The 17053-nt window shown below is 47.6% G+C and overlaps 1 protein-coding gene across 28 annotated transcripts in view; it reads left to right on the plus strand.

The window, feature by feature from the left end:
* LOC115173472 (microtubule-actin cross-linking factor 1) overlaps positions 1–17053 on the plus strand; it is a 259398-nt gene that overhangs the window by 138561 nt on the left and 103784 nt on the right. For 23 of the 28 annotated variants that reach the window (XM_029731573.1, XM_029731575.1, XM_029731578.1 and 20 more), the window contains 17 exons: positions 55–221; positions 373–485; positions 847–953; positions 5718–5837; positions 6241–6336; positions 7758–7885; positions 8801–8894; positions 9674–9828; positions 10177–10480; positions 10616–10744; positions 10983–11060; positions 11446–11607; positions 11735–11839; positions 12683–12778; positions 13117–13242; positions 15191–15343; positions 16747–16758. In XM_029731573.1, coding sequence (XP_029587433.1) covers positions 55–221; positions 373–485; positions 847–953; positions 5718–5837; positions 6241–6336; positions 7758–7885; positions 8801–8894; positions 9674–9828; positions 10177–10480; positions 10616–10744; positions 10983–11060; positions 11446–11607; positions 11735–11839; positions 12683–12778; positions 13117–13242; positions 15191–15343; positions 16747–16758 — 2145 coding nt within the window. The remainder of the gene's footprint in view (positions 1–54; positions 222–372; positions 486–846; positions 954–5717; positions 5838–6240; positions 6337–7757; positions 7886–8800; positions 8895–9673; positions 9829–10176; positions 10481–10615; positions 10745–10982; positions 11061–11445; positions 11608–11734; positions 11840–12682; positions 12779–13116; positions 13243–15190; positions 15344–16746; positions 16759–17053) is intronic. The other 5 variants (XM_029731576.1, XM_029731581.1, XM_029731580.1 and 2 more) reach the window with 1 other exon arrangement.

Here is a 17053-nt window from a genome sequence, read left to right on the forward strand (position 1 = left end):
TGTATTCATAATGTGTGTTTCCTATATGAACCCCCCCTCACCTCTGTATTCCAGATCTCAGAGATCTATGTGAGCGGTGAGTCTGGGGACCTGACGGCTAAGGAGAAGCTGTTGTTATGGAGCCAGCAGGCCTCAGAGGGTTGGCCTGGCCTCCGCTGTACCAACTTCTCCTCCTCCTGGAGCGACGGACGCATGTTCAATGCCCTGCTCCACCGATTCAGGTGTATATACACACACACACACACACACACACACACACACACACACACTGAGACACACACACACACACACTGAGACACACACACACACACTGAGACACACACACACACTTTCAGTTCTGACCCCCCTGTCTCCCTCTCTGGTGGTCTCCAGGCCAGACCTGATTGACATGGAGGTAGTGGCGCAGCAGAGTAACCTTGACAACCTGGAGCAGGCCTTTGAGATCGCCGAGTCACTAGGGGTGACCAGACTTCTGGACGCTGAAGGTAACTGCCTGGTCTGTCTGTCTCTGTCTACTTCTAGCCTTGACTCCAGCCGTTCTACGACGTTGACAGGCCTAGGATCGTAAGACTAGTGTAGTTCATGATACTGTCTGTGTTCCTCTCTCTTTTTCTTTGGTCTCCCTACCGTCATGTTGACCTTTCCACTCCACCTTTCATCTCCCCATCTCCTCCTATCACATTCTCTCTCTCTCACTCTCTCTCTCACTCTCTCTCTCTCTCTCGCCCTCTCTCTCGCCCTCTCTCTCGCCCCTCTCTCTCGCCCCTCTCTCTCGCCCTCTCTCTCGCCCTCTCTCTCGCCCTCTCTCTCGCCCTCTCTCTCTCTCGCTCTGCTCTCTCGCTCTAGATGTGGACGTTCCGTCTCCAGATGAGAAGTCTGTCATCACGTACGTCTCCTCCATCTACGATGCCTTCCCCAAGATCCCAGAGGGAGGAGAGGGCATCGCAGCACATGTATGTTCTACTCCTCTCACATGAATATTAGCATCTATTAATGTCCTTTAACATTAGAACCGCCTGGCCTCTCAGCCTATCAGTACCCGCTAGAGACTGTTGCCGGGCGACCCCTTTAGGGTAGCCATCAGAGGCATATCAACCCGCAGGGTGCAGCAAACATAAGTACCAAACACTTGATAAATACCGTTATTATGAAGGATTCATTGCATGAAGACATATATCAATGTAAAGAAATAACAACGGTTGTTAGTTTAGATCGAGTCAAGGATATATATTATTTTGTATAATTCTACAAAGTCCAAGGAAAAAACGTAGGCCAAAAGCCTGTTTTCATTGGCCTTCTAATAATAACATTACTGTACAGTGTAATCCATTCCATCAGCTATATTTGTAGATTGGAATAGTAAGTATGGTAGTATAGTAAGTATAGTAGTATAGTAGTATAGTAAGTATGGTAGTATAGTAAGTATAGTAGTATAGTAGTATAGTAAGTATAGTAAGTATAGTAGTATAGTAAGTATGGTAGTATAGTAATTTGAGTAGTATAGTAGTATAGGGATTAGAGTAGTATAGGGATTAGAGTAGTATAGTGATTAGAGTAGTATAGGGATTAGAGTAGTATAGTGATTAGAGTAGTATAGTGATTAGAGTAGTATAGTGATTAGAGTAGTATAGTGATTAGAGTAGTATAGTGATTAGAGTAGTATAGTGATCAGCGTAGTATAGTGATTAGAGTAGTATAGTGATTAGAGTAGTATAGTGATTAGAGTAGTATAGTGATTAGAGTAGTATAGTGATCAGCGTAGTATAGTGATCAGCGTGGTATAGTGATTAGAGTGGTATAGTGATTAGAGTGGTATAGTGATTAGAGTGGTATAGTGATTAGAGTGGTATAGTGATTAGAGTGGTATAGTGATTAGAGTGGTATAGTGATTAGAGTAGTATAGTGATTAGAGTAGTATAGTGATTAGAGTGGTATAGTGATTAGAGTGGTATAGTGATTAGAGTGGTATAGTGATTAGAGTGGTATAGTGATTAGAGTGGTATAGTGATTAGAGTGGTATAGTGATTAGAGTAGTATAGGGATTAGAGTAGTATAGTGATTAGAGTAGTATAGTGATTAGAGTAGTATAGTGATTAGAGTAGTATAGTGATCAGAGTAGTATAGTGATTAGAGTAGTATAGTGATTAGAGTAGTATAGTGATTAATAAAGTCCAGTTACAGCTTCTTTTGACAAAGTAGAAACTAAAAAGATGATGATGATGATGATGATATAACCAGCCAGGTGCACAGGTGAAATGAGTTGCTGTGTTCCTAAACAAAATCAACAGTGCATGAACAATTTATAAAGGATGAATTACATAAATATTAGTGGAAATCTATTCATGACAAGATATAAAACAGTCATTTGTTGATTGTATTGGACACTGTATTGGGCCATTGTGTGTTCCTTTACGCATGAATCAACCTGGTCTTCTCTTCATGCTTTGGGTCCACAGTCGGCACAGAGCTTCGGGGCTTTATGTGAGCAAGCCCCACAAACAAATCAGTTGCACTGCACATAGTTCTCATGGGCCTTGTTTCGCGTGCACCTGCCGCAGGTGTGGCATAATCTCTCTGAAGCGGTTGCGTGGCGTGGTCTCTTGGAAAAGGTCGACCCCCGTACCTATCAGACGGAGAACTCCACATCCATGCTCTTTCCGCCGTACGCCCCGCGGAAATACAAGAGTTCCATAAATCCTTAGAGTTCATCCATCGACACCACCTACTGTTTCCTTTTCTGTGCCCGTGAGCAACAGTACAATCTCTGATGTGCTGCAACATCCACATGTCACATCAACTCGTCACTCTTTTCTGCCCAAACCGTGCCACCTTTCCCAGAGTCCTGTCTCACCGTGCCACCTTTCCCAGAGTCCTGTCTCACCGTGCCACCTTTCCCAGAGTCCTGTCTCACCGTGCCACCTTTCCCAGAGTCCTGTCTCACCGTGCCACCTTTCCCAGAGTCCTGTCTCACCGTGCCACCTTTCCCAGAGTCCTGTCTCACCGTGCCGCCTTTCCCAGAGTCCTGTCTCACCGTGCCGCCTTTCCCAGAGTCCTGTCTCACCGTGCCGCCTTTCCCAGAGTCCTGTCTCACCGTGCCGCCTTTCCCAGAGTCCTGTCTCACCGTGCCGCCTTTCCCAGAGTCCTGTCTCACCGTGCCGCCTTTCCCAGAGTCCTGTCTCACCGTGCCGCCTTTCCCAGAGTCCTGTCTCACCGTGCCGCCTTTCCCAGAGTCCTGTCTCACCGTGCCGCCTTTCCCAGAGTCCTGTCTCACCGTGCCGCCTTTCCCAGAGTCCTGTCTCACCGTGCCGCCTTTCCCAGAGTCCTGTCTCACCGTGCCACCTTTCCCAGAGTCCTGTCTCACCGTGCCACCTTTCCCAGAGTCCTGTCTCACCGTGCCATCCTTCCCAGAGTCCTGTCTCACCGTGCCATCCTTCCCAGAGTCCTGTCTCACCGTGCCGCCTTTCCCAGAGTCCTGTCTCACCGTGCCGCCTTTCCCAGAGTCCTGTCTCACCGTGCCGCCTTTCCCAGAGTCCTGTCTCACCGTGCCATCCTTCCCAGAGTCCTGTCTCACCGTGCCGCCTTTCCCAGAGTCCTGTCTCACCGTGCCGCCTTTCCCAGAGTCCTGTCTCACCGTGCCACCTTTCCCAGAGTCCTGTCTCACCGTGCCATCCTTCCCAGAGTCCTGTCTCACCGTGCCATCCTTCCCAGAGTCCTGTCTCACCGTGCCATCCTTCCCAGAGTCCTGTCTCACCGTGCCATCCTTCCCAGAGTCCTGTCTCACCGTGCCATCCTTCCCAGAGTCCTGTCTCACCGTGCCATCCTTTCCAGAGTCCTGTCTCGTCTCACCGTGCCATCCTTCCCAGAGTCCTGTCTCACCGTGCCATCCTTCCCAGAGTCCTGTCTCACCGTGCCATCCTTCCCAGAGTCCTGTCTCACCGTGCCATCCTTCCCAGAGTCCTGTCTCACCGTGCCATCCTTCCCAGAGTCCTGTCTCACCGTGCCGCCTTTCCCAGAGTCCTGTCTCACTGTCTGTTGGCTATGTTCAGGTTTTTCTGCGGAGGCTCGAAGTCAACCTCAGAATCAGATGAAGACTCTTCATCAGCAACGTCGATTTCAAGCTCGATATCTGATCCTACATCTCACTCCAACTCATCTAAACTCTGAAGCGTTTACAATGCTGTCAGTGCGTCCATTCGTTTGGTCCAGCTTGCCATTTTGAACTACACACACATTGTATGTTGTACTCACTATCTGATTGGACTCTCCCAGCGGAAATGATATACAATTTCCAGCGTTCCATAATAAAATGATTAGACCGGCCACAATTCTTCATCGAAATTGCACTATTGTTCTAAATTCAATCACCCTCTTCACCTTCCTCATCGTTCAGTGAAGTCACATGCACCATTATCAGCTTCTGTCTGGTTTCTATCGCCCGTTTGTCCATGGCGACAAATTAGCATATTTACATTTGAAGTTATTATGTTACTAGTTTTTGATTAGTAGCCAGAGCAGTGCTGCCGCGCTAGAAGTCATGTGCTGAATACATGGACAGCACAGATATTCTTGGGAAAAGGGACATTTGGAAATAAGCGCTGCACCTCTCTTGAATTATGTGTGTGATTTGACAAAGGTAAGTGTCATAGAAACTGAATATGCTCAGCAGATTATTGCCAATTTTTAATCTGGTCACTTATTACGTGTGACATTAGTTTCGGTGTAGTTTCGGTGTAGTTTCGGTGTGGTGTCGATGGGCCAGGCTGTGCAGGCTGACTGGCATGGTTTTGTTTCCCGCTCATGAAGTTGGATAGAGTCAAGGATGTGTTTTGTATTATCCGGAAGGCCTACCGCAACACACAGCATGTTTTCCTTTCCCTTACAATAAACGGGATTAGTCATAGAGTTAGAGCGAATAAAACGGTCCCGTAGCAGCATATTTCTACAAAGTAAAACCGTCAGAGAGAGCGGGACCAACCCCCAAGGCGCGCGGTCAAATGGTTTGCTCCTGACAAGGGGGCGTAACACGCACTCATCGTTTACACTGTTGTCTTTCTAAATGAAATCAACCTCTTCACCCTCGTCATTCAGTTAGGCCTCATTTTCAATTCGACTGTGAAGTAAGGTGCGCAATTATCGCCCGCTAATCCATTTGTCATTCAGTGAGGAGAGAGGGACACATTAACACCTGGCAGGGTACCAACATCCTACAGCACATTGTCTTGGAAGGTTAAGTTAGGAAATAGGTGGGGGGGGGAAACTGTAAAACGTCTCTAAATACGTCCCTGTTTGTGATAAAAATACATAAAAATAATTGACAAATGAACAGTGGCGGTTCTAGTGTTACTGTGTCAATGTACAGTTGGTCAGTCTGTGTGACATCATGTTGCCAAAGCTGTGGAGCCAATAATCAACTGCATTGATCGCAGTCAGCCATTGACGTATATTGATAGCTGACTGTCAATGAACCAGTCTGACCCTCCCTCCCTCCCCCCTCTCTCTCTGTCTCTCTCTCTCTTTCCCTTCCTCCTTCCTCTCTCTCTCTCTCTCTCTCTCTCTCTCTCTCTCTCTCTCTCTCTCTCTCTCTCTCTCTCTCTCTCTCTCTCTCTCTCTCTCTCTCTCTCTCTTCCTCCTTCCCCCTCTCTCTCTCTCTTCCTCCTTCCCCCTCTCTCTCTCTCTCTCTTTCTCTCTCTCTTCCTCCTTCCCCCTCTCTCTATCAGGAGGTGGACCACCGCTGGGCAGAGTACCGCTCTCGTTTCTCCACGCTGCTCCAGTGGAGCCGGCAGCACAAGGCCATCATGGCCAACAAGAACTTCCCACTGGACCCTGTGGAGCTCAAGGTGCCGAGGGGGAGGGAGAGAAGGGGACAAGAAAGGGAGTGGGGGGGGAGATGGAAAGGGTGATAGAGGGAAGAGAATAAAAAAATGGGGAGAAGGGAAGAAGAGAATGGAGGAGAAGGAAGGGTAGGTAGAGAGGGAGGCAATGGATATAAGGGGATGAGGGGGACAGGATGTGGGTAAAAATGCTAAATACATGTTTATATAGCATCTGAGTAGGAGTGCTGATCTAGGATCAGTTTAGTGGGTTTAGATCCTAATGAATAGGATTATATCGACAGGGGTGGCTGATCCGAGATCAGCTCTACTACTCTGGGCCCAGATAACTATTAACACTTCTGCTTGATCTAAAAATGTCTGTTATTGACATCTATCCTTTTGTCAACACCCTGTCACTGTCCCACAGGCACTTTACAATGAGTACGTCCATTTCAAGGAGACGGAGATCCCTGCCAAGGAGCTGGAGAAGAGTCGCGTTGAACACCTCTACAAACTGCTGGAGGTAAGATTTGGAGGGGGAGGGGGGGAATGAGAAAGAGAGGGAGACTTTAGATTTCTGAAACGCATTGAGACCGCTCGATGACGACAAGCATTATGAAATGACAGCAGGAGTTGCAAACCTACGTTGACGGTGAACACCGGTTTACCATCCGGGAGATTGAACGACATCCCCCAGGCAGATACTAAAGTATCATTACCCCTGAGGACACAGCCTCATTTCAACATCAAATCCTATTATGGCATGTTAGACTGGCATGAGTCTTGTGGGAAACTGAAACTCATAAACAATGACCGGAGATGGAGGGAGAGAGAGATGGAGGGAGAGAGAGATGGAGGGAGAGAGAGATGGAGGGAGAGAGAGATGGAGGGAGAGAGAGATGGAGGGAGAGAGAGATGGAGGGAGAGAGAGATGGAGGGAGAGAGAGATGGAGGGAGAGAGAGATGGAGGGAGAGAGAGATGGAGGGAGAGAGAGATGGAGGGAGAGAGATGGAGGAGGAGATGGAGAGAGAGAGATGGAGAGAGAGAGAGAGAGATGAGAGATGGAGAGAGAGAGAGATGAGAGAGACATGAGAGATGGAGAGAGAGAGAGAGAGAGAGATGGAGAGAGATGGGGGGAGAGAGAGAGAGAGATGGGGGGGAGAGAGAGAGAGAGAGAGAGATGGGGGAGAGAGAGAGAGAGATGGGGGAGAGAGAGAGAGATGGGGGGAGAGAGAGAGAGATGGGGGGAGAGAGAGAGATGGGGGGAGAGAGAGAGATGGGGGGAGAGAGAGAGATGGGGGGAGAGAGAGAGATGGGGAGAGAGAGAGATGGGGAGAGAGAGAGATGGGGAGAGAGAGAGATGGAGAGAGAGAGAGATGGAGAGAGAGAGAGATGGAGAGAGAGAGAGATGGCGAGAGAGAGAGATGGAGAGAGAGAGAGATGGAGAGAGAGAGATGGAGAGAGAGAGATGGAGAGAGAGAGATGGAGAGAGATGGAGAAAAGGATGTGAAGAGGTGACCTGGTTTCTGCCACCACGAGCGGTCCACACGGTACATCATGAGCCTCTCGGGTACTCTGTGTTTGTGTGTGTTATCGAACACCCTGTTCTCTGCACCAGGTCATTTCAACCCCATGCCACTGCCTTGAGACAACAAACTATAATTCCTCCTTTATCAAATCCTCTTTCATTGCCCCTCGGTTCCACTTTCCTCATGTCACCACTGCCCTGCTGACACTCCTGATCAATGGCATATGATGACTCCCAACCCCAAGCATCCAAAACATTTCTACTTCCAGACCTGGGTCCTTTGCACTCCAAGTCATGTACTTTTGCACACGAAATTCCGAATTTCAAGTGTAATTTATTATTTTGTATGTTAAAGTAAAGAATATGTAGGCATATTGTATTGTAGAAGTAAAAATGATATGTTTGTTTTCCCAAGGTATGGATGGAGTTTGGGCGCATCAAGCTGCCCCTGGGCCTGCACCCCAACGACCTGGAGGAGGAGTGGGGCAAGCTGATCCTGGAGATGCTGGAGAGAGAGAAGGCCCTGCGGCCCGCTGTGGAGAGGTCATGACCCTGACCTTAACTCTTACTGCTGCTAGTGTTTGAGTTATGTTTATGCCAGTAGTCATAGAGACCGAGGCCCTGCGGTCAGCAACACAGACCTACTTAACCCTGTAACTAACCTTGAAGCTGCAGTCCTTAGTGGTGAAACAGCCACTTCCGTTTGCCATATTACAACAACAAAGAAGTTACTGCAAACAGCCAACACGTTTTTTTCCCCTCTCATTGCAAGCGCGATAGAAGAGCAAAATATGCACTACCATTTTTTTGGGGGGGTCATGCTGTACAACGCTTCTCAGCTCGGCAAACAATAACAACGGCGGTGGGGGTCGGCCAGTGGCGCTGTTTCATCCCACTGCGGATTCCGTCTTTAACCCAAACTACAGCTAGAGTAAGTTTAAACCGGCAGTTCTAGAGAGAGAGAAGGCCCCGCGGCCCGCTGTGGAGACATACGCAGCACACTAACCGAACCCTGACACTGTACTTCTAGACATCACTTAGGGCTGCGTGGTCGTGATGCAGGAGCGCAGATCTCTGCAACAAAAACACAGGATGTCTATTTACGATCCGGCATTTCCACACGGGAGTTATTTTGCGTCGATCTGTACTCTTCTGTGTTGTGAGAACGTTGCCCTTGTAGATACTTTAGTGTGAAACATCATTACCACTGTGCTAGAGGCTTAACGTCATTACCTGTTATTTTTCATTTAGGTCTTCTGGTTGTACAGTAAACCCATTCCATAGACACTGGCTGTATATGAAATAACACCCTATTCCCTATATAGTGCACTATTTTTGAACAGGCCCTGGTCAAAAGTAGGGCACTATTTAGTATTTAGGGTGCTTTTTCAGACAAACCAAATGAGTGTTTTGAGCTTGTTGACACTGTGCTGATACTGTGTGTGTGTCTCCCTCCAGACTGGAGTTACTGCTGCAGATGGCCAATAAGATCCAGAACATGGCCCTGGACTGTGAGGAGAAACTCACTCTGGCCAAGAACACACTACAGGCTGTGAGTGATGCTATCCTGTGTCTCTGTCTCTGTCTGTGTCTCTGTCTGTGTCTCTGTCTCTGTCTCTGTCTCTGTCTCTGTCTCTGTCTCTGTCTCTGTCTGTGTCTCAATTCAATTTCAATTGAAGGGGCTTTATTGGCACAGGAAACATATGTTTACATTGCCAAAGCAAGTGAAATGGATAGTAAACAAAAGTGAAATAAATAAAAAATAACAGTAACCTTACACTCACAGAAGTTCCAAAATAATAAAGACATTTCAAATGTCATTATGTGCAAATAGTTAAAGTACAAAAGGGAAAATAAATAAACATAAGGGTTGTATTTACAATGGTGTTTGTTCTTCACTGGTTGCCCTTTTCTTGTGGCAACAGGTCACAAATATTGCTGCTGTGACGGCACACTGTGGTATTTCACCCAAAAGACTCTCTGTCTCTCTCTTAAATAATTCAAAATGTGAAAAAACTGCATCTATTTTCAATTACTTCTCAAACTGAGGAGTGGAAGACAATTATTTCAGAAGTATTACAATATTTATATTTTAAATTATAATGACTTCCTGAATTGACTTCCTTCAATTTGAATTAACCCCAGACCTGGTCGCTACATGCCTTTTTCAATATGGTGTAGTGTGTCTCTCACTCATTTCCTCACCACTTATCAATCCCCTTTCTCCCACTCCCTCTATCCCTCTCTCTTACTTCCCCTCCTCTTCTTCCTCGCTGTTCACACCACTCCTCATGTCCTCTACCCTTCTCTCCTCCCCCGTCCCTCCGGCAGGACATGTCCCTGGTGGAGAGTGGCGAGGCGGTGTGTTGTGAGAGGGAGCTGGGTTTGTACCTGCAGGACTGTGAGGTTCTGATCAGACAGCTCAACCTGGACCTCAACATCCTCCGAGACGAGAAGTACTACCAGGTGGAGCAGCTCGCCTTCAGGTCAGTGGAGGGAGGGGGGGGTGTAGGTCCGTTTATTAGAGCATGTCGATCGCAATGCCAGGAAAGCGAGTTTGATTCCCGGGACTACCCATAAGTCAGAAATATACGCACGCATGACTGTACATCGCTTTTGATGAAAGCGCTTGCCAAATGGCATATCAATTAGGCTTGGTTATACTGCATCGGCGTAAATGTGACACCTAATGTCGAGTCGTGGCTGATGCACTTTTGTGCCTCGTCTGAAGCATAGCTTGACTGCATATGTCTGTTCTTTGTGTCACAGGAAAAAGGTGTCTCTCTTGTCTTTTTGAAGTCCTCTTTTAACACGTTTGCTCCCCTCCTCCACAGAGCTTCCTGTCTACATGAGGAGCTGGTCTCTCTCCGGCTCCAGTGCTCCAGCGTCTACAGGAAGGGCCACTTCTCCCCGGTGACGGGCGGAGACCGGACGGCCCCGCGGGGGAGCGACAGTGGTCTCTCCCTGTCCACGGGGGCCCAGACCCTGCTGGGGGCAGTCGGCGTGGTGGGGGTGATGGGGGCGGCGTTGCTCAGGAGACCCATGTCCCGCTCTCAGCTGGTGGCCATGTCGTCCTCGGAGGACGAGGGAAGTCTCCGGTTCGTCTATGAGCTCCTGGGATGGGTGGAGGAGACACAGGTAAGAAAGAAGGGGGTTAGGTAGAGGGAGGGAGAGGGATTGATAGGTGGAGGGAGGGAGATGGGGAGGCCTGGAGGGAGGGATGGATGGACGGGAAAGGGGATGGATGAGTAGAACTGATTGTGTGTACGTCAGGACGTGTTGGAGCGTGCCGAGTGGGGGGCGGACCTGCCCTCTGTAGAGCAGAACCTCCAGGACCACCAGAACATCCACACTGCCGTGGAGGAGCTGCTGCACAGCCTGAAGGAGGCCCGCAACTACCAGGTACACACACACACACACACACACACACACACACACACACACACACTAATACATTCTAAAATACATTCTTAGGCACTTGAAGATCTACTGTACGTACTGATACACATACTGTAAGTAGACATTAACAGACACTGAATAGGCCTGGGCGTATGCAGTACATAACAACATGGCAGTCACAAACCTAGTCGAAAGAGCCAGATAATGTTTTACTAAGCTTCTGATATCGCTTTCTCCTCAGACGAAAGTCTCTCCGAACTTCAAGAGCAGTTATTCTGACACTCTGGCCAAGCTAGAGCATCTATACTGCAAACTACTGGTGAGTGGGAGGACTTCTTTTCATCTGTCAATGTGTGCGCGTCGGATTGTTTGTGTAGGGGTGTGTGTGTGTGTGTGTGTGCACCCCAGTGCGCGTTCTCCGTTAATCCCATCAGGGTGTGACTGCGCTTGCTGAAGGCTCAGAGGAGCTAGCGAGCGTTAAAGACCGAGTGCAGCTGGTAGAAGCACCTGCTTCTACCACACAGCCTCTTGATCAGCCCTGTAGAAGTACATGGATTCTCCACAGCGGGGAGTTGACTGGGGAGTGGGAGAGAGAGCGAGGGGATCGTCTATGTGTGTGCCTCTGAAATAACCTAGAAACTCTTCGTTGACGTATAGAGCTAACACCGAGTAACATTTCCTCCTCCCATCCCCTGTCTTCACAGGAACTCTCGTCATGGCGTCTGCGCTGCCTGGAGAGCCTGCATGCGTTTGTGTGTCGCTGTACAGAGGAGCTGATCTGGCTCAACGAGCGAGAAGAGGAGGAACTGGCCTACGACTGGAGTCAAAACAACACAAACGTCAATACCAAGAGAGAGCTATACGCCGTGAGTGGGCAGGGATAGATGCGCGCACACACACACACACACACACACACACACAGAGAGAGAATCCACATTTTTTTATAGATATTCCCCTGGGTGCTCCTCTGAATGCTCTGTCATCCTCTCTCAGGAAATGAGGTCAGAGCTGGAGGAGAAACAGGAAGTGATGCACTCGCTGCAGGAAACAGCTGACCGGCTCTGTCAGGAGAACCACCCGGCCAAACAGACAGTGGAGGTGAGGTTGCCTAGCAACAGAGCTATCAAGGCTGTTCAATGGCCTTTCAAAAAGATTGGCTTTCCATCTACGGTACTTATCAGTACAAACAGTGGTGCTATCGATGTTCCCCTCCAAATAAGATTGTCAGTACATTTTGTAGTTAATGTTTAGACTGTGGAGCTTGACTGTGATTCAAATAAAGAGCTTGAGAAATGTGTATCCAGGAAGCTTCCCAGCCGAAACAGTTGGGTAGATTTTGTGCAAATATTATGACGACATTTTGTGACATTCTTGTTCGTTTTGGACTTTGGTGAAGGTTTCTTGGTAGTTCGGGCACACACATATTTGTTTCTGGAGGCAAGCCGAAGTTCGGAGTCGAAGTCTATTAGTTGGTGTTTGGCCAACAGTAGGGATTCTTCAATAAAGTCTCTGTTGTCAGTCAATGAGAGACGACTCGTTTTCATGCCATTTTTGGAAAATACTGCATCAAACATCTTAGTTAGATGTAAAATTGCACGACTAAGATCTCTTCTGCAAAAACATCACAATTAATGACAGATTTCTTGAGTTATTTTAGACTATTTTGAGGAAGTGTATACTGGCTACGGCGTCTCAAAATGGACAAATCACATTTTTTTATTTTCCAAGCAAAGACATTTTAAGGGAGTATGCGAGCACGCTCGTTTGGTTCGTCTAGACGAGTTCGTCTAGACGAGTTCGTCTAGATGCCAGCCGAACTGAAGCATGCTGATGCCTTAACACCCATACCCCCTCCCTCTCCCCATACCCCCTCCCTCTCCCCATACCCCCTCCCTCTCCCCATACCCCCTCCCTCTCCCCATACCCCCTCCCTCTCCCCAGGCGTACAGTGCAGCGCTGCAGACCCAGTGGCAGTGGGTGCGCCAGCTGTGTGTGTGTGTGGAGCAGCATCTCAAAGACAATACTACCTACTTCCAGGTAGGAGAGTTGAACCAAGTCTCTTTACAAAGTTATACCTTGTACTATTACGTGATACCTGCAATACCCATCTGGTCCTTTACAATTGTTTGTGTCTTTTCACATAGACACCGTCATATAAGATGAAATGAAATGAATTTGTCTATTTACTACCTATATGTTTTGACTTGCCCTTAATTGGGAGTGTAAAGCTATTTCATCTTCTAAAACCTGAAAATAAGCTGAACAGAAAGAGGTTAAATATAGAATATCTCATGGGTTCTAGCAGCTGTTTCTGGATTCCATATCTAGTCCTGATGCTGATCTCTGTGTGTTGCGTTCGTATTGCCTCCTGTCAGTTTGTGAGTGACGCACGGGACTGCGAGACGTACCTGCGCCAGCTCCAGGACACCATAAAGAGACAGTACACCTGTGACAAGAACAGCAGGCTGGGCAAGCTGGAGGACCTGCTGCAAGACTCCATGGTACGTTCACTTGTTGTTCACTAGACTATTAGTCCCCCAAATGCTGTTGGACCAAACCTTCAAATGCACCCCGCTAATTTGTCAAAACACCTCAACTCCTGCTAATTCTGTAGCCTAACAGTTAGTTTGCTGTAATCATTCGGATATTTGCCAGTGAAAAGCTTAGGCACGTGATTATAGCTTATCCACATTTTAAGCTAATAAGCTACGTCACCTCGACACTTCTGACTCGCTTAGTAACATTATCTACGGCTAGCTGAGGCTAATGTCATGCTAATACTGTAGACGTTGGCTAGCTGTTGACACTGTAAGTCTTAAGCTGCCTCATCGACGCTGCGTAGGCCCGTCTAATCTACTTCAGTCTGCCTCTGCTGATTCGCAGCCACCACCATGCACCCCGGCACACAGCGGATGGTACACTTGGAAGCGGTCACGACTCCGCGGGCCTAAGCACTGGGAGCAGCGGGCGTATCCTCCCTGGACAGAGAGATGAGAGGGCGACTGGCTGTCTGACACAGGTCTAGGCTGGTGGGGAATGATCGAGGTGTGGACACTAGAGCGGATAGACTGATATTAAAAGTCAACAGTCATGGAAGGGAAGGGAAAGGCGTTGTGCCCTTAGCGGCCGTGATAATACTTGTAGAAGTCAATGTAATTACACTGCGTGTTTCCATTCCTACAGGAAGTCTGATTACGTGGTTTACATGGAGGGGGGAATGGATGGCCACTCAGGATATATACATGTAGATGTGTTTGCTGCGTGTCTCGGGGTGTTTCGTACGTGCTCGCCTCATTTCAAGATACCAAATGACGAGCACTTCACTGTGCTCAGTTTGAGGCAGCATGTGTGTTTTTGTTCTGAAGCGGGGTATTAAGCACCAGGCGGTTGATTACATTTCCAGTGGTGTGTGTGTGTGTGTTCTCACTGGGGAGATTAAACAGGACTTTGACGGATGCCTCCTTTGCTATATTCCATAAAAACAACCACCAAAGCACTATTAGACAAATTAAAATACCTCGACCCATTTAACTCACAATTCATTCTTCCATTTCACAAGACATTCTTTCAAATAATACAATGGATAAGTAATGGCTATATCCCAAAATGTATCTGAAGTGGCTGTTTCTTTCCCTCCACCATTTTGTTTTCCCTATTGGCCTCTTGACTCATGGTCCACCTCTAATACCGCTAACCCGTTGCTAATGCTATTTCAATGTTAATTGAAGCTCTGAAGGGCAAGTCATATTAGCGCTTTCCTCACTCTGGCCCTTAGCTCAGCTTAAGCCTCTGTTAAACCTTCATTTTGTATTTTTATTGAACCTTTATTTAACTAGGCAAGTCAGTTAAGAGCAAACTCTTATTTACAATGACGGCCTACCAAAAGGGGGTGGCAGGTAGCTTAGTGGTTAGAGCGTTGGGCCAGTAACCGGAAGGTTGCTAGATCGAATCCCCGAGCTGACAAGGTAAAAATCTGTCGTTCTGCCCCTGAACAAGGCAGTTAACCCACTGTTCCTAGGTCGTCATTGTAAATAAGAATTTGTTCTTAACTGACTTGCCAAGTTAAATAAAGGTAAAAAAAAAGAAAGACAAAAGTCCTCCTGCGTGGACGGGTGTTGGGATTAAAAATAAAAAAATATATCAAATATAAATATAGGACAAAACACACACCACGACAAGAGAGACAACACCACATAAAGAGAGACCTAAGACAACAACATAGCAAGGCAGCAACACCCACAAACAGGGAAACAGATCCCAATCAAAGGTGTTATCATGTGCTCCACTAAGGCAGTTATTTATCTTAGAACTTGTCATTGTGGTATATACTGTAACAGTGCAGGCCTATCGATCACACACAGTACCACAAAAGCTTTCCACTTCACTGACTGACTGATTTGATTGGCTAAGTGATTGACACCCTCACTGACCAATGGCTGTACCTCACAGGAGGAGAAGGAGCAGCTGATTGAGTACCGCAGCTCGGTGGCCAGCCTGGTGGGCCGGGCCAAGACAGTGGTGCAGCTCCGCCCCCGCAGCGCAGAGAGCACCCTGGGAAGCACCACGCCCATCCGCGCCATCTGTGACTACCGGCAGATAGAGGTACGGCACCCCTCACCACACCCACACTATCGTGACAATACCAGGGTCATGTTCATTAGGCACCAAACGGAGGAAAACAGAGTCGCACAATGAGGAACTGCCTGGACTTTAACCAAAAAAATCCCCCGAAAATCATTTTGAATAAGTTTTCTGTTATGTGCCCCAGCGAATACAACCCAGGTCACCTAACTGTATCCTTCCGCCAATTGTTTCTTCTCTGCCCTGCGCAACCCTTCTCAGCACCACCTACACCAAACCAATATGGTGCATCTTCAAGCGATCAGCTTTCATCATTGGCTGCTTTCACCATGCCGTTGCTGGTATATAGACCCAGTCAACATGTTTAGTTGCTTCAATAGCATGTATTATTCAAGTGTGAATTTAAACTGTGTCCCCCACATAGGGTTTTAGATGTACGGTGTTGATTTGCAAGAGTGCTGCATTAGAGCTCTTGAAATGTTGTCTAGTGGCACTACCAGGCTGCAATGACATCACTTGACATTATTATGTTGCTTGAGAACAGATAAGTGGTCAGATTTTGGCGGAGTGGGCTCAGTTCTCCTTAGTATTCCTGATCATGTTTTTTGACCGTCATATCCTACTCATAGGGACATTCAAATGGCCTTTTTTTGTTTTAATGGCTCGACTTTTTCATCGATTTTATTTTTCAGCTTAGAACACAGCAATATTAGATTATGCCATTATATCATACTGGAAAGCCAACACTTGTTAAAGAGCCCACGGTAGCCACTCCAAAGTCAAGTAATGATTCATGAGAAGAGAATACCTTTTGCTCACAGACACCACACTCACCTCGCGCTCACATTAACATGCGAAGCCTGTCTACAACCAGGCCCAAAGTGCTGCGGGATGCTAGCAGAGAAGCTAAACGCTAGGAATTATGAATTTCTCCCACTTGTGCAGACTCAGGCAAAAATCTGAATCTGCATTACCACTCCTGTGGTATTGCATAGGGACAGGAGGTGGCTTCGGACACAGCTATTTTACTCTTGCAGTGTGACTCTCTGGGACTGGGACAGTTTGACCAGTAAGGCGTGTGCAAGGTATCATTACATTCTGGTCTGGTGGAGGTGCAGTGATTACTGCAGGGGTGCATCTCAATAGTCATGAGTGGCTTCCTCTATTCTCCTTTCCTTCATCTGCGACTACTAGAAACGCGCGCACACACACACACACACTTTTCCATTGACACCAACTATGGGCCACTTTAAAGTAAACACACATGACCCGGACAAGGTCTTCATGACACGATCGCAAAATAATCTTTCTCTCCCCTCTTTTATGTCTTCTCCATCCTACCGTTTCCCCTTCCTACCCTCCATCTTTCACTCCTCCGTCTCTTCCTCTCTCCCTTCTTCTCGTGTGTCCGCTGGGCTGTCAAGGCTAACGTTCAGGTATTACTGCCGATGTTCACCTTCTCTCACCTCAGCGCTCAGCTTGTACACGGCACGCTGAATACTCCCTGGTTACTCTACGCTCTTATCAAGTGATTTAGGAGCAGTTTTTCTTTGATATCAGTTTGGATTCACGACCATTATTAGCTGAAGTCCCAGATCAGTTGGTAAAAGCGTGACGTAACCACACGACTGAAAACAGTACCCCCAGGTTACTCAGTCAGCGAGACTAGTTTAGCTGCAGTCGTAAGCTTTTCTGTACATTTACTTTGCAGTGTTTCTGTGTGTGTGCAGG

The sequence above is a fragment of the Salmo trutta genome, chromosome 34 (assembly GCF_901001165.1).
Source record: "Salmo trutta chromosome 34, fSalTru1.1, whole genome shotgun sequence".
Classification (NCBI taxonomy): Eukaryota; Metazoa; Chordata; class Actinopteri; order Salmoniformes; family Salmonidae; genus Salmo; species Salmo trutta.